General features: G+C 36.5%; 1 protein-coding gene across 30 annotated transcripts in view; it reads left to right on the top strand.

The window, feature by feature from the left end:
- The window catches only part of LOC106081129 (glutamate-gated chloride channel), a 274102-nt gene that overhangs the window by 135620 nt on the left and 111763 nt on the right, over positions 1-26719 (top strand). For 16 of the 30 annotated variants that reach the window (XM_059362527.1, XM_013242999.2, XM_013242965.2 and 13 more), the window contains one exon: positions 4666-4778. In XM_059362527.1, the coding sequence (XP_059218510.1) occupies positions 4666-4778 (113 nt within the window). Of the gene's footprint in view, positions 1-4665; positions 4779-5846; positions 5915-23243; positions 23312-26719 lie in introns of all 30 variants that reach the window. The other 14 variants (XM_013243005.2, XM_013242974.2, XM_013242928.2 and 11 more) reach the window with 2 other exon arrangements.

The following is a 26719-nucleotide window of genomic DNA, read 5'->3' as shown; positions in this document are numbered from 1 at the left end:
AAATGACAAAAATGTGTGGAAGTAATATAAATTTCAGAATCCATTAACTTTCGCTGGATATGACCACTTTTTGTCTTGACTTTTGATTTGAGTCGGAAGTGAAAGCTGCCTGTATATTGACCCATTTATGTACAAACGCTTTCTTCATACATAAGGGCTTATAGGTAGGGTTAGGTTGGAACAAGGGTTAAATTGGTTGGGCCGGGCCGAATCTTGGGAACCCACTACCATAGATTCTGCTAAATATGTGTACAAAATAAATTTAGTTGAAGGGCATCATTCTATTCTACTTACCAAACTTCTGTCAAACCAGCAAAATTAAAGCTTCTAGGAACCGAACAAGGATGATCGAGAGCCCGGCTTGTATGGGTTATCGACTGATTGGGAACGTATTGGGCACCGTTTTTGGAAGTCGTAACAGAACACCCCTTGTAAAATTTTAGGTAAATCGGACAAAAATTACGGCTTTGTAAGGGCTTAAGAAGTCAAATCCGTAGATCGGTTTATATGGGCGCTATATCAGGTAAAAGACCGAATTGAACCGTACTTGGCACAGTTGTCGGAAATTGAAACAGAACACTATCTGCAAAATTTTAGCCAAATCGGTAATATGGTAAAAATTGCATCCTCGTCTTCGGATGAAGAACTATTTAGCAATGCATCTATTATGCGGAAAGCACTCATTGATATGTGAGAATTTGCCCCTTCTCGATTCCAGGTGATTATGTTCTTCCTTAGGGTAATCTTCTCATTAGGGATGGCACCTCAGACATTTCGACTGAAATATGGATATCAAATTCGTGCTGCACTTCCAAATCCATTTAATACGAGCCCCATATTGCCATGGCCGGTAAATATGCACCGTTTGGATGGTGATTTTGGGCTGGGACGGCCACCGGTACTTTGCAATGAAAATAGATATCAAATTCGCTCTTTATTCCCAACGGAAATGAAGTTTAGTTTAGTTTCCACAAGTACCTGTGCTTTAGAACCATGTAACAACTCGGGTAGTATCAGTGTCTTGTATAGTGTAATCTTCGTCTGTTTACTTAGTTTCTAATCTGTTTACTTAGTTCAAAGTAGCATCTGTTTGCCAGTATTATTCTTCGTTTTATCTCAAAACTGGTGTCATAGGTTTCGGTTATGGCGGTCCCAAGGTAGATAACGTCACTGACTATCTCAAAGTTGTGGTTCCCACTTTCTCCATTTTCTTTATCTGCTAGGTTGTACAAAGCGTTTTGGGAGTGGAAACCATCCATTTCGTCTTATCTCCATTTACTACCAGACCCATTTTCACTGACTCTCTTTCGATTCTTTCAAAGGCTGCAGTTACTACTTCCGGTGACCGACCTATGATGGCGAGTAGCATGTGTTCTCTTGTGCAGCAAGATTTTAAAAGGATCACACGGCTGTCTCCGTATCTGAAACCTCGTTTCGTATTGAATGGTTTGGAGAGATTCTTTTATATTCTTACTGAAGAACGCTTATCAGCAAGTGTCATCCTGCAAAGTCTTAATAATTTTGCAGGGATACCAAACTCAGACATGGCTTGAAATACCTTTGAACGTAAAGGGGTATCGAAAGAGGCTTTGTAGTCAACAGAAAGATAGTGGGTGTTGATTTGTCCTTCTCGGGTTTTCCCCGGATTTGGCGCAGTGTGAATATCTGGTCCAGGATGGATTTACCGGGTCAAAAGCCGCATTGATAGGGCCCAATTATCTCATTGACTTTAGGTTTTAATCTTTCACACAGTACACTCGAGAGTATCTTGTATGCGATGCGAACGAGACTTATTCCTCTGTAGTTGGCACATTCGCTCTTGTCTTCTTTCTCGTGTACGGGACATAGTATGCTCAGGTTCCAATCATCGGGTGTACGTTCTTCCAGCCGTGTCGCCTCCGGTCTTAAATAGTTCAGCGGGTAACCCGTCGGCTCCTATTGCCTTGCTGTTCTTTAGTTGGGTCTCCTTCATCTGGCGCGTTGCTACTGATTGCTCTATATGCCGCATTCTTGGCTTCAGTAGCATCTCGACACTCTTGGTCTAACCATGGGTTTCTTGGAGGATGATTCCGAGGATATGCCCATTTAGGGGGTTTTTGCCTCCCCCTACCTCCCAATACATGGACTTCATTTTTTTGCCTTATTAATGGTCTACTCCCAAATACCTTTTATTTGAATCCCATCTTGAGATGAACGCCCAATATGTCTCATTGACGTTCAAGGGCAACTTTCCAAAGGCACGTACCTGTATACGCAGAATCACAGCACTCTTCTTTATATGCAAGCACCGTTATATGTCGTACATAGCCGAATCTTATATACCCTCCACCATGGATCGCATTTGTCAAGTTCTATGCGCGGTATCTCTTTTTAGGCAAACAAAAAATATTGAATAAGAACTGTTATGCTATTGGAGCCATATCAAGCTATAGACCGATTCGGAACATAAATGAATGATGAATATTGTAGAAGTCATTGTCTAATATTTCAGTTCATTCGTATAGGAATTGTGCCTTGTAGTGGCTCAAGAAGCAAAATCGGGAGATAGGTTTATTTGGGAGCTGTATCAAGCTATTCATCGATTCAGACCATATTAGACACGTATGTTGAAAGTCATGAGAGAAGCCGTTGTACGAAATTTCAGCCAAATCGGATGAGAATTGCGCCCTCTAGACGTTCAAGAAGTGAAGATCCCAGATCGGTTTATATGGCAGCTATATAAGGTTATGTTCCGATTTACGCCATACTTAGCACAGTTATTGGAAGTCATAACAAAACACCTCAATTTCAGCCAAATCGGATGAGAATTGCCCAAGATCCGTTTATATGGCAGCTATATCAAACCATGGACCGATTTAAACCATACTTAGCGTAGTTGTTGGAAGTGATACCAAGTTGGAAGTGCTACCAAAACACTACGTGCAAAATTTCAGTTAAATCGGACGAGAATTGCGCCCTCTAGAGGCTCAAGAATTCAAGACCAAAGATCGGTTTATATGACAGTTATATCAAAACATGGACCGACGTAAACCATAGGAGCGTAGTTGTTGGAAGTGATACCAAAACACTACGTGCAAAATTTCAGTAAAATTGGATAAGAATTGCGCCCTCTAGAGGCTCAAGAAGTCAAGACCCAAGATCGGTTTATATGGCAGCTATATCAAAACATGGACCGATTTGGTTCGAACTAGAGGCTCAAGAAGACAAGACCCAAGATCGGTTTATATGGCAGCTATATCAAAACATGGACCGATTTGGAAATATATACCAACCGACCTACACTAATAAAAAGTATTTGTGCAAAATTTCAAGCGGCTAGCTTTACCCCTTCGAAAGTTAGCGTGCTTTCGACAGACGGACAGACGGTCGAACATGGCTAGATCGATTTAAAATAACATGACGATCAAGAATATATATACTTTATGGGGTCGTAGAGGCATATTTCGAGGTGTTACAAACAAAATGACGAAATTAGTATACCCCCATCCTATGGTGGAGGGTATAAAAAAAGGTACACACACCATAACTTGATTTTTATTAATTTTTTTTTAAGTTCACTTTTTGGTGTTCTGTATAACTACTCGACAATTATAACTGGTACTTCAATGACCCAATGATAAAAAAATATGACTTCAGTTTCTCGATTAGAAATTAAAAGTCAAACAGGTGTTGTTCCTTTGCAGTGCTTTCTATTTGCCGGCTACTCAAGAACTAGAGAAAGAGAAAAAAAGGCAACTCGCTCGACCGAACTTCTTTATGACAGCGAGTTACATCTGTTCAGTGATTGTAGCGAATGTTAACATTGAAATGGTATGATGAGAAGAATTGCAAAGGTTGATCTAATTGATCATTACACGGGTTGATCTTTTTACGAACAGAGCTATTAAATTTGAAAATGGTATATTCACAATAGAACCCCAAATAAAAGTAAATGACCAAGCGGGGAAAGCCTGAGCGTGGACATGTCTGTTTGGGGGAGTTTTGGGGTTAGGATGACTTCCTGGGTACTTGGACACAATTTTGAATGCAATATTCGTATCCTATTCTTCAATAACATTCATTTGATATACATATTGTCACAATCGGTCCACTTTTGATTTTGGGTGATGTTTTTGGTATAAGGGGAGGCTCCGCCCCCTTGGAAACAATTTTGAATGTAATCTTCGTATCCTATTCTTCAATAACAATCATTTGATATCCATATTGTCCCAATCGGTCTACTTTTGATTTTGGGTGATGCTTTTGGGATAAGGGGGAGGGTCCGCCCCCTTCCGATATCAATAAATTATATACTCTATATTTTCTTCCAGTTCAACCCACACAAATTGACTAAATTGTTAGTATCCATGGTTAAGAAGTAAAATATCAAAACTATCGAATTGTGCAAATATCAATAGTTTGCTCGCTCTACCTAGAAGGCTCCGTCTTTAAAATAATAAAGTAACAAAAAGAGCAATTCAGCATACATTACAATACACCCATGCTTTTGAATATACATCACGCTACTTGAATCTTCTAGCCGAGGGTAACGTTTCCTATATTGTTCTGCATATTATTTCTTCCTTCTTTCCTTCCATTTATGTAAAATCACCATTCTTTGTTTGCTTTCATTCGAAATTCAAAAAAAAAACACTTATTATACGTTCGTACCTATCATAATTTCAGAGCTAATAATGCCAAAATAAATTTCCGAGAAAAGGAGAAAAAAGTCTTAGATCAAATTTTAGGTGCAGGCAAATACGATGCAAGAATACGGCCATCTGGTCTCAATGGAACTGGTAAGAAATCGCTTTCAATATTCACAACATTACACAATTCCTTTAAAAGAGAAAAAAAGAACAACATTTGCAAACATAACAAAATCATTTATTAACAAATTAATTTCGAATGATGACATTATTAACAAAAAGAAAAAAAAAAATGAAAATTCAGCAGAAATTACAGGGAATTTGAGTTAATTTTTTTTAATTTTTGTATAAGGTAAATGCTGCCATTATAGTTTTATGTATTTGTTAATAATTTAAAAAAAACACACACACACTTCCAAAGGTATTCAGTATTGATTTTTGTTTTATGATTTTAATTTTTTGAAACATGAGAAAATTCAAATAAAGCTAATGATTCTATGTTTGAGATATATTTTTTTTATTATAATTATTTGCCTAAATTTTACAAAGAACCTAAGTTGCCCCATTGGTAAAAAAAAACACCACCATATTAGTTTTACATTATAATAATTTTATATAATTAAATTTAGATATTAGGACAGTCAGGGCCTTAATTAAGCACTTACCAATACCAATGCCGTATGCCACAATTCAGAAATACAATTATTTTACTTAACAAATTATTTCTTCTTATGATTTTATATGTTTGATTTTTGTTTCATTTTGAACTTTGCATTAATACATACCTAATTTAGATACGTATTACAAAGCATTTATTATGTATTATATATATATTTATCATATATATATATATATACTTTAAGTATTATATCACAAAACCAAAAGAAAAAACCATATCAACCGACACATAAACCTAGTTAAACCTTTCTACTAATCCAATTAATTTCTCTCTATATACTTACTTACCCACTTATTTTTATGTATTGACGATCAAATCAAAACAAATTGTTATAAACATTATATCCATACTACCTAAATACCTCAAAAAAAAATAATTTACAAAACCAAATCAAATCAAATCCACCAAAATACGTCATACTGTTGTTGTAAACTGAAAACTGTGAAAATCTGTCAAACTGATCAAAATGCAAAATGCTAAAAATATATATACACAACATGATGTATATATGTGTACAACTATTAAAATCTAACATACAGATGGTCCCGCCATAGTCAGAATCAATCTGTTTGTTCGAAGTATTATGACGATTAGTGACATTAAAATGGTAAGTTCTCACTATCAATCAACATTGCCCAAAAAACCAACACAATAAAATTGTTGTTTCCAAACAATTTGAGTGTTTTAATTTTTTTTTTAACAAAAATACTCCCAATTTAAATTCAAATTCAAAATAGTGTCAACAAAATTTGCTACCATCCCTCAAGAGGTTAGCATAGTTGCTCACCACTTCCCAATAAGAAAATTCGCATAAGTCTTAAAACGCCTGCCCCCCTCTTCTAATTCAAAATTCTTAGAAAGTGTCCTCCAAAGCAAATCCATTATGCATACTCTTTCAAAATTAGTTGCTAAAAATTTGTGAAAAATTGTTTGGCATTGGACAAAACCAAAGCCCCAACTGAAAAAAAAAACAATCAGAGAAAATCCGAAAGTAATAGACCCCATCTAGCAAACCCTTAATCCATAGCCATCTTCATACTCTGTCATCAGTTCAAACATCTATAGTTTCACCATACCTATTTATTAAACTAATTATAAACCAAAAAAAAAAAAAAACATCTAATAAAAACAAAAAACCAAACCCTATGAAAAAAAAAAAAACTTATAATTATTTTTAATGTAGTTTTAATTTGATAGAGTTTTATTGCATACGTCTTATGATTTTGAAATGCATTTTATCAACTTTGAACTATGTGAACATCATTAAAAAAAAAAAAAACAAACAAACAAAAACTTTTTAAATTCAAACTAATTTCTGCCTTAAAATTAAGTTAAACTGGATTTTCAGTTCTGCCATGTATCCAAAATACACCAAAAGTTCTTTAAATAATAACAAGTCAATGCTTTGAAAACAATATTTAAAATTGATGTTATATGTACTTTTAAGACTTACCCCTAACGAAACCCGACAGAGACAGAAACAGTTGTGCATGAAAACAAAGCGAGAGAAAGAGATAGTTTGATGTAAGACAGAGTTGTTATTTTTTTTCCTTCTATTCGATTTTGATGTCTAGCCACCTTAATTTACTCTCGCCTTTACTGCACTCTACTCTACTCTACATACCATATACCTACTGGACTCATGCTCATTTTGTCTAACCCTAAGGCAAAGCTACGAATGCGAAATCACTGCGTTCATCACTGTGATTTTGCAAAATAACCCCATTAGTTGTCCTTATCGAGATCGTTAACTATTTACTATGATTAGTTAACGTTCTCTATACATTGAATTGACTTACTCCCTTATTTTGCGAATCACGGCGAGTGAACGCACCGCGAGATGTTAAAATCTCGTTAAATGCCTATTTGTGTCTCTGGTGGTGATCGCCGGACAAAAACAAGAGTCATTCGATTAGGCTGTTTTGTTCCAAAAAATACAACAAAATGGCAAAAAGTTACCATGATTAGAAAGTGATGCCTTGCGTTTTACAAAATGAGAGACAAACTCCAAATTTTGGACTCTAATTTGAATAAAAACACACACACTTACTAGGTTACGTTTTGGTCATTAAAAACTAAGGCTGCCATTACACGAGCTGACATGTCATATAAACTGTCACTTTCGGTATTCATATGTACATCAAATACGAAAAGAGCGCGCTCGGGATGTATTCTCATATGTATTGTTTTTTTTAGATGTGTGTTCGATGAAACCTGGAATTAATCAAAAATTTGCATATTGAATCCAAAATCTATTTTTCATATTAAATTTTTCGTACGTATCACACGATGAATGCAACTTTTAGAGTTACTTTTTTAGAAATTACATATGACATGTCTGATCGTGTAATAGCAGCTTTACAAAACTTTTGTTCCAGATTCAATATGCTAGTACTAGTAAAATAGATAGTTGTTAAAAGGCTTGTAAAGAAGCATTCAGTGGAAGACAGAATTCAGAATAATAACCAAATTTGTTTTGTGGAATTTGCATTTAATTTGTTTAAAATTTTACACATAAGTAAATTAAAAACAAGTAAGAGCGTGCTAAGTTCGGCCGGGCCGAATCTTATATACCATCCACCATGGATCGCATTTGATCCGATATAACCCAACAGACCTACACTTATAAGAAGTATTTGTGTCAAATTTCAAGCGGCTAGCTTTACTCCTTCGAAAGTTAGCGTGCTTTCAACAGACAGACGGATGGAAGGACATGGCTAGGTCGACTTAAAATGTCATGAATATATATACTTTAAGGGGTCTTAGACGAATTTTTCGAAGAGTTGCAAACAGAATGACGAAATTAGTATACCCCATCCTACGGTGGAAAGTATAACAAGTAAAAAGGCGTTAAGTTCGGCCGGACCGAACTTTGACTACCCACCACCTCGGGTATATGTGTAAACCACCTTTCGTCAAAATCCGATGAAAAATTTTTACCTTATGCCCCATAGCAGCTATATCGTAATATGTTCCAATTTGGATCAAATACTAATAAGTACAAATCATTGTTCAATTATGTATAACAAAACATTGATCTTTTTAGTAGCTATATCTAAAAAAAACCGATCGGAACCATATACCATACGGATGTCGGAAAGCCTAACATAAGTCACTGTGTCAAATTTCAGTGAAAGGGGAATATAAATGCGCCTTTTATGGAGCCAAGACTTTAAATCAAGATATCGTTCTATATGGCAGCTATATCCAAATCTATACTGATTTGGGCTAAGTTACAGAAAAATGTCGAAGAGCCCAACACCACTCACTGTCCCAAATTTCGGCGAAATCGAACAATAAATGTGCCTTTTTTGACACTTAAACCTTAAATCAGGAGATCGGTCTATATGGCAGCTATATCCAAATCTGGACCGATCTGAGCCAAATTGAAGAAGAATAACGAAGGGCCCAACACAACTCACTGTCCCAAATTTCGGCGAAATCGGACAATAAATGCGCATTTTATTGGCTCAAAACCTTAAATCTAGAGATCGGTCTGTATGGCAGCTATATTCAAATCCCAACCGAACTGTGCCATATTGCAGAAGCATGTCAAGGGGCTTAACTTAACTCACTGTCCCAAATTTCGGCGACATCGGACAATAAATGCGCCTTTTATGGGCGCAAAACCTTAAATCGAGACCGGTCTATATGGCAGCTATATCCAAATCTGGACCGATCTGGGCCAAATTGTAAAAGGATGCGAAAAGCCTAACACAACTCACTATCACAAATTTTGGCAAAATCGGACAAAAAATGGGCCTTTAATGGGCGCAAGACCTTAAATCGAGAGATCGGTCAATACAGCAGCTATATCTAAATCTGGACCGATCTGGGCCAAATTAAAGAAAGATGTCGAGTGGCCTAACACAATCTCCCTTCCCAAATTACAGCAAAATCGGATAGTAAATGTGGCTTTTATGGGCCTAAGATCCTAAAGTGGCGGATCGTTATATATGGCGGCTATATCAAGATATAGTCCAATGTAGCCCATCATCCAAAAGAATCTGTGCAGCTCGATATCTCTATTTTTAAGGACTGTAGCGTGATTTCAACAGACAGACGGACGGGCATAGCTAGATCGTCTTAGATTTTTACGCTGATCAAGAATATATATCGGAAATGGATATTTCGATGTGTTGCAAACGGAATGACAAAATGAATATACCCCCATCCTTCGGTGTTGGGTATAACAACAAAGTTTAAAATAAATATAGTTTCAATAGGTCTATTCTCAAATGTAAAACACACGAAAGCTGATATTCAGATTTTTAGTTGTAAATATGAGGTCAATTGAAATTTGTTATATTTTTCGAATTCAATACGTTTTCTATAGTCCAATAGGATTCAAATAGGGTCAATAATGGACTACTATATAAATATATATGTAAGTGGCTTCTTGAGGACCCTGAAAGCACATTTATTATTCAGTTTAATTTAAATACATGCATAAAACGACTCTTTCTACGAAGTTTTTATCAAAAGCAGCCCATAATATAAGGATTTTCAATAAGAGCGCTACAAATTTTATTTTTTTATAAAATAAAAACGCTTGGTTGATATCCAACGAAATTCTTTATTTCTGTGAAAGTTCGTTAGATGCCATTATGTATGGAAGTCGATTTCTTTGCATCGATTTCTGATACTGCTGCAATTTCGCATTTGATGTTCGTACGAAGTTCATCAATCGTCGCTGGCTTGTTGGTATAGACCATACTTGACTTAGCCCCACAAGAAATAGTTCAACGGCGTCAAATCGTACTACCGAGGAGGCCAATCGACTGGACCATTTCTTGAGATAAAACGTTCTCGAAACTAGGTTTCCAATAAATTGATTGTGACATTCGCTGTGTTACAAGCCACACAGCGCTGGCCTGTTGGAACCACATGTCCTCCAAGTTCATATCATCCAGTTAGAGACAATAATATTATGTTATCAATGAATGGAAGCGATTCCCATTCATAGTAACGTCCCGGTCTTGATCATCACGAAAGAAGTATGGGCCAATGACGCCGCCGGCCTATAAACCGCACCAAACTGTAATTTTTTCGGGATGCAATGATGACTCATGGGATACATGTGGATTGCCCGTCTGACAAATTTTTATACCCTCCACCATAGGATGGGGGTATACTAATTTCGTTATTCTGTTTGTAACACCTTGAAATATGCGTCTGAGATTCCATGAAGTACATATATTCTTCATCGTCATGTCATTTTAAGTCGATCTAGCCATGTCCATCCGTCCGTCTGTCTGTCGAAAGCACGCTGAGATCTAAGAAGTCAAGATAAGAAGTCAAGATCCCAATTATTGGAAGTCATAGCGAAACACGTCATGCTAAATTTTAGCCAAATCGTATTGAAATTGCGCCCTCTAGAGGCTCAAGTAGTCAAGACCCAGATCGGTTTATATGGCAGCTAAATCAGGTTATTGACTGATTCCAATCATACTTAGTACAATTGTTGGAAATCAAACCCAAAGACCTCATGAAAATTTCCGCCAAATCGGATAAAAATAACGCCCAACAGAGGCTCAAGAAGTCAAGATCCGTTTATCTGGCAGCTATATGAAAACATGGACTTATTTGGCTCATTTACAATCCCAAACGATCTGCACAAAAACAGAGAATTTGTGTAAAATTTCAAGCGGCTAGCTTTACTCATTTAAAAGTTAGCGTGCTGGGCCGATTCTTATTTACCCTCCACCATGGATCGCTTTTGTCGAGTTCTTTTCCCGGCATCTCTTCTTAGGCAAAAAAGGATTTAAGAAAGGATTTGCTCTGCTATTAAAGCGATATCAAGATATGGTCCGGTTTAGACCACAATTAAATTATATGTTGGAGACCTAGGTAAAATGTCAGCCAATTCGAATAACAATTGCGCCCTCTGGCGGCTCAAGAATTTAAATAGAGAGATCGATTTATATGGGAGCTGCATCGGGCTAAAGACCAATTCAGACCATAATAAACACGTATGTTGTTAGTCATGAGAGAATCCGTCGTACAAAATTTCAGGCTAATCGGATAATAATTGCGACCTCTAGAGGCTCAAGAAGTCAAGATCCCAGATCGGTTTATATGGCAGCTGTATCTGGTTATGAACTGATTTAAACCTTATTTGACACAGTTGTTGAAAGTAAGAATAAAATACGTCATGCAAAATTTCAGCCAAATCGGATAGGAATTGCGCCCTCTAGAGGCTCAAGAAATCAAGTCCCCAGATCGGTTTATATGAAAACTATTTCAGGTTATGGAACGATTTAAACCATACTTGGCACTGTCCTTAGATATCATAATAAAATACTTCGTGCAAAATTTCACTCGAATCGGATAAAAATTGCGACCTCTAGAGGCAAAAGAAGTCAAGACCCAAGATCGGTTTATATGGCAGCTGTATCAGATTATGGACCGATTTGAACCATACTTAACATATTTGTTGGATATAATAACAATACACGACGTGCAAAATTTCATTACAATCGGATAAGAATTGCGTCCTCTAGAGGCTGAAGAGTCAAGATTCAAGATCGGTTTTTATGGCAGCTATATCAAAACATGGACCGATATGGCCCATTTACAATCCCAACCTACCTACACTAATAGGAAGTATTTGTGCAAAATTTCAAGCGGCTAGCTTTACTCCTTCGAAAGTTAGCGTGCTTTCGACAGAGAGACGGACGGACATGACTAGATCGACTTAAAACGTCATGACTATCTAGAATATATATACTTTATGGGGTCTTGGATAAATATTTCGAGGAGTTACAAACAGAATGACGAAATTAGTAAACAACCATTTTGTGGTGTCAGCCCATGTGTTATGAACAGTAAATGAAAATTTTCAAACTTTTTTATTACAAGTTCCGGTATTATAGATCTTGCAAAAACAAAAAAAAACATTCAGAGTACATACAAAAAACAATCGCTGTGAATTTGATCAAAGTTGTAGTACAGAATATTTAATTAAAGTATTGTATAGTTTGCTTGATCGAAATAGAAAGTTGCATTTAGCTACAACTTGTCAGTAAGAAAATCCACAAGATAAAATTTTAGATGTTTTAGTGTCGCCACAAACGATTCAACAACAATTCGAAAATCGACATCAAAAGTACATATAACATCATTTACCTCTATGCGTAATAGTTGTGACCCAATTCCAATGGTATTTGCCATTGTCATGGTCATTTCCCACTCATTCAATTGTTTAGAGAACTTTGCTACCTTTATTGAATAATTCATACCATTTTAGATTGAAGCTATTATTCATTAAACTAAACCAAACTTCCCATAACTTAGACTAAAGACAAAAACAAAACCAAAGAAACTATTTTTAATACAGATATATAATTTTTTTGTTTACCTGAAACAATATTGTTAATGTTATTAATTTATAAAAACTAAAACAAACAAAGTTGAAGTTGATTTTTTTAATTTCATTCTTTTGTACCCTTCTTTATTAGACTTGAGTATTTTCCATATTTATTAATTTGCGAATTTCGTATATTTATAAATTTCAATTAACATCAAATCAAAACTGAAATCAATCCTGCAAAAATTTAATTCCCTTAAAAATAAAATAAGAAAATGAAAACTTTTATAATAATTTTTCTTTTAATGAAGTATTTTGAATTTTTGTTTGCCAGCGATTTGTTTGTTTTTGATGTTTAATTCTTTTCGCCTTATTTACTGTAAATTTTTAGTTTTTCATTTTGACATTCCCATTTAGTGCGAATCAATCAAACTCAATGCCCTAGGGAATTGTATCACCAACAATCGCACTTAGTTAGAAGCTATACAAGATTCTGAAGTAACCAAAATATAGTCACCGTGAATGACCTTCATTTACAAAAAAAAATGAAGGAACACCATCAAAACACTAGAATGCGATCTCACTTTTTTTGAAAAATAAAGTCTCAACCATTTACAGCATTTTATAACTCCAGGCAATGGAACGCATGTTTTCTTCTATATACGCAGATTCAAATACTCACCCGTAACGAGAAGAACGCTTGTGAAAGTTTAAGACTTTAAATTTTCTCATTTTAATTACAATTACATTTTTTTGTTTGGATTTTTTTTTTTAGTTTTATTCTTTGGTTAGTGTGAATTTGTTGAGACCATTGATGATTTCCATTAAAATTAAGTTAGATATTTTAGTTAATTTTCTGATATCATTACATTTATAAGTCAGTCGAGCATTGACAAATACTCGTATTTAATTTAAAAAAAAAATAAATATACAGCGGTCAAAAAAAGTATTCATCATTAGCAAAATTGATAATAAATTCACTTATTTTGGGTAATTGAAGAAAATTTAAAGTAAACAAATAATGCAGTTTTATGCAATAGTTTATTTTTCGTAATATGTTTTAAAATAAATTTAATTAGCGCAAAAAATGCAATTTTATATAATAACACCAAAAACAGAACAAAAAAAGTATTCATCATTGATGTGCTATCATCAAAGTCAAATTCAAATATTATTTGGGAATCCCCCTTTTCTGTTTTATTTAGTAAAGGAGGCTTTGCCCTTGACAGCAAATATTTAATTTCATTGAAAATATAGTTTTTGTCAAAATGGGTCGTAAGCAAAACGAGGTTTCTGATGAGGTAAAAGTTTTGATAATAAAACACCACAGGAATGGTTTAACTCAAAAAACTATCAGTGAAATATTAAATAGACCACGATCTACTATACAATCCATCATCAGAAAGTGGACAGAAACGAAAACTGTTGACAATAAACCAAGATCTGGTCGACCAAAAGCACTTTCAGTTGGAGATGTGCGTTGGCTAGTGCGGCAAGTTCAGAAAACTCCGAAGACAAATGCGACCATTCTTCTTAAAACCCTATGGAATATTTAGGGAAGGAAGTTACTACACAAACAATTCGAAATACACTCAAAAGGCATAGTTACAGAGGAAGAACTGCACGTAAGAAGCCCTTTATAAATAAAAAAAACCGAGTGAAAAGGCTAAACTTCGCAAAAATGTATGTAAAACAGCCCGAATCATTTTGGAAAACAGTCATTTTTGCAGACGAGAGCAAGTTTAATCTTTTTGGGTGCGATGGAAAGGTCATAGTGTACAGAAAACCAAATACAGAGCTTGAAGAACGAAGAACACAGTTGCTACTGTAAAACATGGTGGAGGTGGTTTAATGGTTTGGGGGTGTATGGCAGCTTCAGGAGCGGGAAATCTTTAAATTATTAATGGAGTAATGGATCATAAGTATTACATTGACATTTTAAAGAGGAATTTAAAAGATAGTGCTGTAAAACTTGGGCTTGGTAATAACTTTCAATATTATCAAGATAATGGCCCCAAACATTCTGCTTTAAATACCAAGATGTGGATGCTGTATAACTGCTCCAAAGTCATTAAAACTCCTCCTCAAAGTCCCGACTTGAACCCAATTGAACATCTTTGGGAACATCTCGAACGCAAATTGAGAACGCGCAATTTTTCGAGCAAGAGTCAAATGCAACAGGTGATAATGGAGGAATGGACTAATATAGACCAAAATATAACCGCTAAATTAGTCCAATCGATGTCAAACCGTTTAAAAGAAGTTATAAGACGCGGTGGTCGAATAACAAAGTATTAATTTTTTTAAATTATGTTATTTATTTTTTTGTTTTTTGCAATGATGAATACTTTTTTTGTTTAATTTTTTGTGTTCAGCTGTAAAATGGCCCTTTTTGTTCCAATAAATACTATTTTTTCTTTAAAAACAATGAAATTGTGTACATATATATCACACAAGCACTACTGCATCATTAGTTTAATATGTTTTTATTCCAATTGTCTTTTGTAGACTTATTAAAAAAAAAACATTGAATGATGAATACTTTTTTTGACCGCTGTATGTATTTTACTAATTAGTTAAGTTTTATAAGAATTCTTATTGTAGTCGCTTATGTACAGATGCGGACACAGTCGATAAATTGTTGTGATATTTAACAAATCATTACTTTCAAAACATCATCAATACCCAGCAAAAAACTTGCTGAAAATTCAATATGTTTATAAAAGAAGATTGAGGTCTGCAGCGCTAGCGGTCTGATGATAGCGATCTGATAAAATCATAAAAAATGTCAAATGCGCTTCCTCAATAAATCCTAATCAGCGTACAAAAAGGCGCACTTCAGAAGCAATCAAGTTAAGGAATTTCCAATAGGAATTTGGCAACTTATGGCTTTATTCACAAAATGTTATGTAGATTTGGAAAAAGGGTTAATTTGACAGATTTCCTTTGTAGAACTGTCAAATAAACCTGTTTCAAGGCTTCACTAAGTTTTGTGAATGAGGCCGTTCGAATTTAATTTGTGAACGCACTCATACACTAATCATTGAACTGTCACTGTCAAATAATTCAGTAAACACAATACTTTCATCATGATAAAGTGCGAAAACGAACAATGTCTGCAAATTTACTAACGAACTTCGGAGTAGGTAACAGCTTCTTTAAGAGAAAAATCATCTTCAGTGACGAAGCATATTTTTGGCTTAATAGGTTCGTCGAAAATTGGGTCCTACGTATTGACAGATGCAAACTTTGCCGCTCTGGCCATTTGAATGAAGTCGAGTTCTATTCATAAATGTTTTGAATTTACTCAAGTAGATGAAAAAGTATTTTAAATATCTCAAATGGCTTGCGTTTTATTTAAAAACAAGTAAGAGCGTGCTTATATATATACCCTCTTATATACCCTCCACCATGATCGCATTTTTCGAGTTCTATGCGCGGTATCTCTTTTTAGGCAAACAAAGAATACAGAATAAGAACTGTTTTGCTATTGGAGCTGTATCAAGTTATAGTCCGATTCGGACCATAAATGAATGCTGAATATTGTGGAAGTCATTGTGAAATATTTCAGTTCATTTAGATAAGAATTGCGCTGTGTTGGGGCTCAAGAAGCAAAATCGGGAGAAAGGTTTAAATGGGAGTTGTATCAAGCTATAGATCAATAAGACAATATTGGACACGTATGTTGAAGGTCATGAGAGAAGCCATTGTACAAAATTTCAGCCAAATCAGATGAGAATTACCCGCTCTATTGACTCAAGAAGTCATAATCCAAGATCGGTTTATATGACAGCTATACCAGATTATGAACCGATTTGAATCATACTAAGCACATTTGTTTAAAGTGATACCAAAACACTACGTGCAAAATTTCAGTTAAATCGGATGCGCCCTCTAGAGGCTCAAGAAGTCAAGATCCAAGCTCGGTTTATATGACAACTATATCAATGTATGGATTAATTTGAATCATACCTAACACAGTTGTTGGAAGTGATACCAAAACATCACACGCGCAAAATTTCAGTCAAATCGGATGAGAAGTGCGCCCTCTAGAATCTCAAGAAATCAAGATCCAAGATCGGTTTATATGGCAGCTATTCCAGATTATTTGAATCATACTGAACACAGTTGTTGGAAGTGATACCAAAACATCACACGCGCGAAATTTCAGTCAAATCGGATGAGAAGTGCGCCCTCTAGAGTCTCAAGAAATCAAGATCAAAGACGGTTTATATGGCAGCTGAATCAAAACATGGATCCCAACCGACCTACACCTATAAGAGGAATTTGTGCAAAATTTCAAGTGGCTAGCTTTACTCCTTCGAAAGTTAGCGTGTTTTCGACAGACAGACAGACGGACGGACGGGCAGACGGACGGACATGGCTAGATCGACTTAAAATGACATGACGATCAAGAATATGTATACCTTATGGGGTCTAAGACGCAAAAACACAAAATTGGTATAAATTATGGGGTAAAATAACCTGGGGGGATGCCCCACCCCAAAACCCACCCAGATGGACATGTTTACTAATTGTGGCAATATGGGAACCAAATGAAAGGTACTCGCGACTGGAAGTATAAAAGGAAACTTATATAGCACTTTGGCTCAAGTCCCAGTGGGCCGCTCCACTCCCAAAAACCCCCAAAACGTGCATGTATGACCATGAACAAAACATGGACATGAAACGTAATGTCTTTTCGTTCGTTCCTTCCAACGCCTCTACACCCACTTTTGCCGACCGAAGGGCGCCTCCCCATACGTGAAGAGCGCGTACACACCAAATTCCAGTCGGGTTAGTTGTGGTTCCATAGTACCGGCTACAGATATTACCCCAGTCAGTAATGTGAGTAATACATACTTACATATTAACAAATAAATTTTGTGAAAATATATATAATTGGTGATTTTTTAAGAGCTATATGAAATTAAAAAAAAAAACACATACAATTCAGAATAATGCATGAAATCTTTATTTGAATCGATAGTACGATCCATAGAATTTAATGTTTGAAGATTATTTCATACAAATGATGATCGTGCCTGCGCTTTAAATGGTCCATTCGCTTAGTCCAATTTTGGCATACTCTTTCCAACATTTCGGTCGGTATCCCACGAATTAATGCTTCCATGTCGTCTACCAATGCGTCAATTGAAGCGGGCTTGTCTGTATAGACATGAGCTTTAACATAGCCCCATAAATAGTCTTAAGGCGTTAAATCGCACGATCTAGGCGGTCAATTGACCGGTCCCGAATGTTAACCGAACTCGCATCTCAATAAGCCTATTGTTAAGTATGCTGAGTGGCATGTGGCACCGTCTTGTAAAAACCACATGTCATGCAAGTCAAGCTCTTGCATTGTGGGCAAAAAAAGGTTGGATATCATCTCACGATAGCTATCACCATTCACAGTTATGTTACGATTTGCATCATCCTTTAAGAAGTACAGTCTAATGATGCCACCAGCCTATAAACCGCACCAAACCGTGACTTTTTCTGGATGCATTGGTGGCTCTTGCAATGCTTCTGGCTGATCTTCACTCCAAAATTAACAATTCCGCTTATTTACGTACCCATTGAGCCAAAAATGAGCTTCGTCCCACAATGGAAGAAGCGCACAATGAACTTTGTTCACAGAGCACGCATTTTGATAACAAAATTCAATAATTGGCAAGCATTGTTCGTTTGTAAGACGATTTATGGTTAAATTATAGACCAAACTGAAGATGTTTGATAACACGAAACGTGCCTGAGTTGTTTTAACCAGTGTTGCCAAAAAGAGAATAGCTAAAAAATCACCTTTTTTAACCTTTCACCTCTCGAGGCTCAATAGTTTACAACTCCCTCTGCTGACCAGTAGAACACTGGCAATGAACTGCTATCTTGTGATTAAGTTTACCTCACTCTTATGTTGCTGTTGGAAATCACTCTTTAAAAAAGTGAGGGAGTTGTAGACTAACTGAAACAAATAAGCAATTAACTACAAAGTGATCAACAATTAGGACAATTCCAATTATAAAGTAAACAAATAAACAAAACAAACAATCTTACATATGCAATATCAAATTCTATGTGACGGATCACTTAAACCTATAGTAGTACATAAGCTATTGTATATAGCATACAAGGATCTCAAAGGGTTCTTATCTCGTAGTGCGCCCCGGTAGCCGCCCTACGAGATTAGTAGAGCGCTTGGGTTAGCAGTGCAGGGGTCGTGGGTTCGATTCCCGCCAGAAACCTTGGTCTATCGCTACTTTGGTATCACAATAGGCTTAAAATTGTCTAAGTGAGTCTGTAAAAGGACTGCCACTATTACCTAACCTAACCTGCTAATCACGTAATTAGTTCTCGCGAGCGGAAACCTTAATGGTTCAAATTAGCGAGTTCGCCGAGAGGGAACATCAAATGTTATCTCTGCTGTCAAGAATGGAGAATCGATTATACCCGTAGTAATTAAATGATAAATAATTATTTTAACATAAAACGATTTCTCAAGTTTATTGCCTGTTAGGGCTAAGACCATTAAATTTTAAAATTTTAGTTTGTTTCTCTTTCGAGACGATTTTAATGATCGGAGATTGCAAATGAAAAAGGAAAGCCAAAGATAGCAACACACATCAACCACTATGGGAGGCATTTTGTCTTTGGTTAGAAGACTTTTCAACCATATTAGGTGTGATGGCTTCAAAGGCCGTGCGTTTGCATGTTGTATTTGAATCGTATTAATTGCAAAAACTCATCTATGATACAATTACCACAATAACCACGCTCGCCAACCCAATCTATTAGCTGTACTTTTTCCCAATGCATGTGTTTTTGTGTAATGACATACTTTTTCTCTGTGGCAATTACACTACTTCCATAATACACATGATTTTGTGCTTCAGTTGGAAGCTGTATTGATGACTTCGAACGCTAGACAACAGCAACGGCTCTCCCTGCAACTTCGCATACCCAGGCTCGAATCCCAGCGGGCTCTGCCGAATTTTTTAATTTTTCAAGTTTTTTGCCTATTAGGACTAAGATCATTAAATTTTACAATTTTTGCTTGTTTCCCTTTCGAGATGAGCTCAATGATCGGTGATTGCAATTGGAAAAGCAACACACATCAACCACTATGGGACGCGTTTCGTCTTTAGTAAGAAGACTTTTCAAGCATATTAAGTGTGATGGCTTCAGGGGCCGTGCGTTGGTATGTTGTTTGGAATCGTATTAATTGCGCAAACGCATCTATGATCCAATTACCACATTAACCACGCTCGACAACCCTGTCTATTAGCTGTACTTTTTCCCAATGCATGTGTTTTTTGTGTAATGACAGACTTTTTTCTGTGGCAATTACACTACTTCCGTAATACACATTATTCATACGAGTTCTTTCAAGTGTCGAAAGATCAATCAACAGTAAACGACTTCTGTAATGCGGAAGTAATTCCGATGGGTTCAATTCAGGTCACGCAAAGCGAAAATCAGAAATTGAATCTGAACTGATTCGTTCTATCAGAGTAACAATTGTAAAACGGGCTCCATATGGCGCACCCATTTTCCAATACAGGACGAACTAAGCTTTCTTCATAAATAAGCTCTTAGCTAACTTTATAAATAAGCACTTAGTGACATAAGGGTCATAGAACTCCTAAGCCCAACGTTTAATGAAACCTAATAAAGACTTAGGTTCATTAAAGCATAGCATCGTGTTAAAGAAGCAGAAGCCTGCGTATCACAGTATCAAAAGCCTTGCTAAATCGGTATAAATAACGTCTGTCTGTTTTCTATCCACAAAACCCTTGTGAACGTGGCATACTAATTCCATGAGGTAAGTGGATGTGGATCTACACTTAACAAACCGTGCTGAAAAGGTGAAATAACACGCATTAGAAAATGTGATATTCTTCGAGAAACCAGAAGCTCGAAAAGCTTAGGAATGGCACTCAAACAAATTCGTAATTTCAGGATCATCCGACTACTCCTTGCTCTCAAGTTTCATACAGCCGGGTTGCTTCTGTGCCCTCTTTTTAGTATCAACAAACTTGTAAAAGCCCTTGGGATTATGCAAAACGTCCTGTCCCATACGCATTAAAAGTGGATATTAACATCTGGAGTTCTCACTTTAAAACCTACTTCTATTCTAAGTAAGGAAGACCACAGAATAATATATGGGACTTGAATGAAAGGTTTTTGACAGTAGAGTATGAATCTGAAATTACCATTAGGGACCAAGTCCTTCAACGGAACATGCATATCGTGACAATAAGAAACTCGAATCAAAGGTCTTTGACAAGTGTCTGAGGCACTGACACCAAATGTACATGTTGACCGGTACCACTCATTGATTTAAGTCATTGAGGATTGCAAATGTGCAAAAACTTTTCAAATTTTGATATAGCTGCCAAATAAAATGTTACTTCGATTTGACTTCGTGGGCCTCTAGAAGTCACAATTAATATCCGATTTGGATAAAATACTGTATATGGTGAGTTTTCATGATTCAAACTTCCGTGGATAGTATGATTCAAATCGGTCTACAACCAGATATAGCTCCCATATAAATCGATATTCTGATTTGAGATCTTGAAGGCCTTGAAGATAAAATTTTCGACGTAATGTTCTGTTATGACTTCCAACATCCGCGGTATGTATGCTCCAAGTTGGACTATAACTTTATATAGCTCCCATATTAACCAATCTTCCGATTTGAGGTCTTGAGCACTTGTATGCCGCAATTTTTGTGGCTAAAATATGTATGTGATGTGTTTTCATGACTTCCAACATTCGTGGATACTAAGGTCCAAATCGGTGTATAACCAGGCATAACTCCCATATAAACTGATCTTCTAATTTGAGATCTTGAGGGCCTTGAAGCTGAAATTAGATACACAGGCATATTAAAGTCCTCCCTGAGCTACTGAAGGACGTCAGACCATTTGAGGTTGTTAAATGCGTTCTTCACATTCACTGTGGCTTAGGGGAAAATCGGCCTAGTTCAGTGGTTCCTTTGCCTTGCCGCCACTGCTATCTCTGAGAGCTCTTATCTTAGACATTGCTACCCGATAACCATGTTGTCCTATTGAGAGTCTATCTCCCTCAATGATGACGTCCTGAAGACATGGCTTTATGAGTCGCTGCCATACCTTGTCGGTCGTACCCAGCATGCAGAGTGACCTGTATGAGGATAGGCATGTGGGATCACCTTCATCCTTGCTTATGAGCACCAGCCATTGTCTCTTCCATACATCCGGAAAAACTCCATTCAGTAGGCACCGGTTGAACATTGGGCCGATATTCCGTCGGACCCGGGGGGTTTTCTGCTCTGGAGGCTACGGGCCGCGTACCTTAGCTCCTCTAACGTGGAAAGGATTATGTTATCGTAGTGTCAGGTTCTTCCGTGATGAGTGTGATGAGTTCGAGACCCCAAGGGTTTCGGTTTATATCTCTTTATACCTACTGTGGTACAAGGTATTATTACTTAGTGAATAAGGCAAGGTCCATGAAAATTGTTTCAGAATTAGATATAGCTCCCACTTTGTACCTATAGGGAAGGTGAAGGGTATTATAAAGTCGGCACCGCTTGAATTTTACCTTTCCTTACTGGTTTTAATTCACCCCCGATTCTATTACAGCATCGAGAAAATTTTTCGCCACTTAGTACAGATCATTTTCTGCCTCAATCGCACTCCTGTGGCGGGATATCGTGTATCTCCGTCCACATTTGATGCAATTGTTCGTTGCTCAGCTATCGTAACGTTTCACCTGTGTACTGGGAGTTCTATTTCGCCCTGTTTAAGTTTTGGCATGGACCGTCCTGCGGTCAATAGAACGTCTAGCGCATTATTGGATAGTGAGGGATTGAATTTCAAAAACTCCATAGATGTAAGCGCAAGTATCAGGAAGGTATGGGGTTACAATAATGAGGCAACATTTGAAAAGCTAATTAAATTTCAATAATATCAAATCTATCTACCTTCCTCCATTGTGTGAATCCCATCAAGATTACTGCTATAAATACGAAATAGCTATGTAACATACGAAAGCATAAATTAAAAACATAAGGACAACGAGTAGGAGTTTGAACTAATCCAAGACAGAACCGCTCCACCTCATACAAGTCTGCAGCCATATTGCCTGTCCTTTTTTAAACTTTAATTAACATCATAAATTGAACATTGCTCGTTACTGTGTCCGCAAACTGTACATTTGCAATACTTATATATAGATATCTTCATCATAGGTACATGTATATATATATATGAGTGTGTGAACGCCTTTTGCAGCAACCTTTTAATTGAAAGTCAGCAGATGAAACGAAACCCCTTATTGTGCATTCAACAAAGGTCAAAGGTTCATAACAACTGACATTTACGACTTGCCATTGCCACATTTTTGTTTGTGTTGTTTGTGTTTTTCTTTTAAATTAATTATTAAACTTATTTTGAGTTGAAACGTGAAGTTCAAGCAAGAACAGAACAGAACAAACAAACACGAAAAGTTCAAGCACTGCAAGTGCGTATGGACAAGGGAATAGCCTAAACAAACAGAGAACACCCACAACAACACTTTCTCTTTCTTCTCCTCCACGAATTTATTATCATCCTGCTCCTCCTTTTATTGTATACTCTACACACAGATGGTCCGGCTTATGTGAGCGTCAACATTTTCGTAAGAAGTATTTCAAAAATCGATGATGTTACCATGGTAAGTGCGCGTTGGATAATGTATCGCTTTCCTAGCAAAAGAAAAAAGAGAACCTTTAAACGAAAAACAAAAACAAAAACTGAATAGAATGAGATCAAGACAAATCCCAATCCGATTAGGTAGATGATCAACAAAGATGATACATTATCTCTGAAATGCCCACTCAAAATCAATCTAGGCATAGGAGGTATACAGTTGTCAGTCAGTCATATCTCAACTCAAAATGTGAAGAGCAATTTCGCCCCCCTTTCCCAACGCTTTAGGTTTCACACAATTAGAGCAACAACTTTTTCCAACATACCTATATTTGTACACTCAGGAAAAGCAAAACACCGATCCCAAAACGTGTGGTACTCCCCAGACAAACACACACCACAAAAATAAGTATACACTGCCATAAAACAAATGATGTCGTTGGTTGCCAAAAAAATAAAGAAAATCCATGGTCCTTGGCACCACTCCCTTGAACACTTACTACCACCAACCAATCTTGTAAATATTTTTTAATATCTAACCAATTTTCTTAAAATAGTTTTTCTTATCGCATTTGCGAATACCAAGTTATCGATTTGAGTTACATCCTCTGTGAATGCAGTGATCGAAACTTATTTTTTCAAAATAAAAATCACTTCTTTAAAAGGATAAAAATCAACAAATAACCATCGTAATATATGTATATGATATCATGACAAACTTTCTTAATTTTTTTTCCAATTCTCATAAAATAAATAGATTTTTTCCTTACGAAACCATAAATAATCAGTTATGTACAAAAGAAAAAAGAGAATTTTAACAGGAGTTTAGCATTTTTATATTTATTAATAAACTATTATAATGCATATGTGTATATTCGTTTGATTATCCTTCCACTGATATGTGTTATGGAGGACCAAAACCTAACACTGTGGGAATAAAATAAGAAGAAAGAATGAAAAATGTTATTTTACAATAAATGACAATTAATAATTATGTTATATGACCTCTTGCGATTTCTTTTTTAAAACAAAAGAAAGTTTTTTCCTATTACTATAACATATACAAATATCTATTACTGATAATCGAATATATATGTGTGTTTACTTTCATTTTCTTTGTGTTTAACACAGTCAGCAAACAAACACAGCGACATGAAAATTATCGTCTCTATCATATTTTTAATTAAAAAATTCTTGTCTTGAGTTAATGTTTAGATTTTTACATCATATTTATTTTAATATAATTAGATTCCTCTTTCTTCAGTCTTCAACAACTATTCATAACAGATAGAAATTCTTTGGGTAAATTCGAAGCACAGATTGCAATTCAATCTCCGAAATCGAAGGACTTCATACGAGTATGAGAAAGGTACCAAAGTTAATTAAAAGAAGACTTATTGAATCAAACGCGTTAAAGGGTGAATCAAAGTTATTCTTGGAATTAACATTGGATTGGGTAACGAAGTAACTCCTCAAAACTGAAAATGAATTTAATTCCCAAAATTTGGGATTTATTTCATAATGAAATAACTCCCCAGAAAATTAAATGAAATAATACCCAAATAGATGAAAAAAAAGTCCCCAAACAGAAAATGAAATAACCCCCAATAATGGGGTCTTATTTAAATTTTTAAAGATTGAAACAGATAAAGAGAATAAATTTGCCCAAAATACTAATGTAAATAATTCAGCATATATAAAAATTCACATTTAAATAAAGACCTGCATTGAATCTTCAACTTTTGAATGGCAATAAGGAGATTTATAATTGTCAAGTCCCTGAGTAATGGAATCTGCTTACAAACTAAACTGGCATATATTGCAAATCTGCAGGTGTTTATGCGGTAAAAGTGCAACATATTCAAATCCAGCGGATTGTGCAGAATTCTTTTCCTGGTTGGTAACTTCATCCTCAGATGGATAATAATCTGAATCTTCTATAAAGTTATTTGGAATCATATTAAAAAAGTTGGTTTAACCAGTCATGCAGAGATGCTGTCAGATCGAAAGAGGTGGCATTCAGGAACTGGCGCTTGGATAAAAATGCTAATACTGAACTGCTGTGCAGACAGGCAAGAGCTTCGTGTGCCAATGTGCTTAGGCGCGAACAGCGTCTGCCTACTAAGATTCTTGCTTCTACACGAGGATGTAAGAGCTCTTAGTCCAACTCTTGTTAAGGACGACCAAACGTTCACTGACCCGGTTGATAAGGCTATTTTTGTCGAACTCGTGGAGTTAAAAGGGTTCTTGAGAAGCTAGACGTAAATAAATCCCCGGGACCGGATGGCATATCAACACTTGTCTTACGCAAGTGTTCTTCGACACTCGCTCATCCATTACGCAACCTTTTCAAACTTGCCTACCGTGCGGCAGTCTTCGCGGCGCGTTGGATGGTTGCGAACGTTCAGCCAATAACCAAGAAGGGTGATGCAAACAAGCCTGCTAATTATCGGCCAATTGCGATATGCTTCGCTCTCTCCAAGGTCATGGAGAGCATGGTTAATCGCCATCTTCTGAGGCATTTAGAGTCTAATGGCCTTCTTAGCGACTAACAGTATGGGTTCCGCAGAAATCGTTTACATGCGACCTCATGGCACTTCTGTCGGAACGTTGGAGTCGCTCAATTCACCAGTTTGGTGAGAGTAAGGTTGTGGCTCTGGATATCTCCAAGGCATTTGATAGGGTCTGGCATGGTGCACTACTATCAAAGCTTATCGCATTTGGTGTCGGTAATGGCTTCGTTCGATTTATTTGGAGCTTTCTCAGAGATCGCACTACTCGAGTCGTTATAGAGGGTTCTCATCCAATATACACATATTGACCGCAGGTGTACCCCAGGGCTCTGTTCTTTCTCCTTCTCTTTTTCTAATTTTCATCAACGATCTGTTGGGTCAGACATCGAATCCGATCTACTTATTTGCGGATGACATTAATCTCTGTCATTCGACATAGGCCGAGTCTTCGAGAGATTGAGGACAAGTGTAAAAACTTCCACCTTAAACGGTATAAAAATTACTTCACACCGTCAGATCTTCTTAACGTCTACACCACTTTCATAAGGCCGAAAATGGAGTACAACTCACATGTATGGACAGGAGATTCAAAATCATCCCTGGAGCCCCTGGACCGTGTACAGAGGAGAGCGATGACGTCATCGTCGCAATGTGGGTTGTTTGGCTCTGTTCTATCGGTACTTTCATGGTGTGTGTTCGTCTGATATTCGTCTTCTTATTCCTGATGTAGGGATGTATGTCAGGGATACTAGCAACTCACACCCGTTTGTAATTGATTTGCCAGCGGACCGCCCAATGCATTATAGAGAGAATTCTTATTTCGCCCGAACCGTTCGTATCGACTTCCGACTAATGTTTTTTCCACCCCCTTTGACATCCAAAGATTTAAGACAAATGTCAATAAGGACAATTTGACGTAC

This window comes from Stomoxys calcitrans, chromosome 2, assembly GCF_963082655.1.
Source record: "Stomoxys calcitrans chromosome 2, idStoCalc2.1, whole genome shotgun sequence".
NCBI lineage: Eukaryota > Metazoa > Arthropoda > Insecta > Diptera > Muscidae > Stomoxys > Stomoxys calcitrans.
This window is presented reverse-complemented; position numbering and strand designations above follow the sequence as displayed.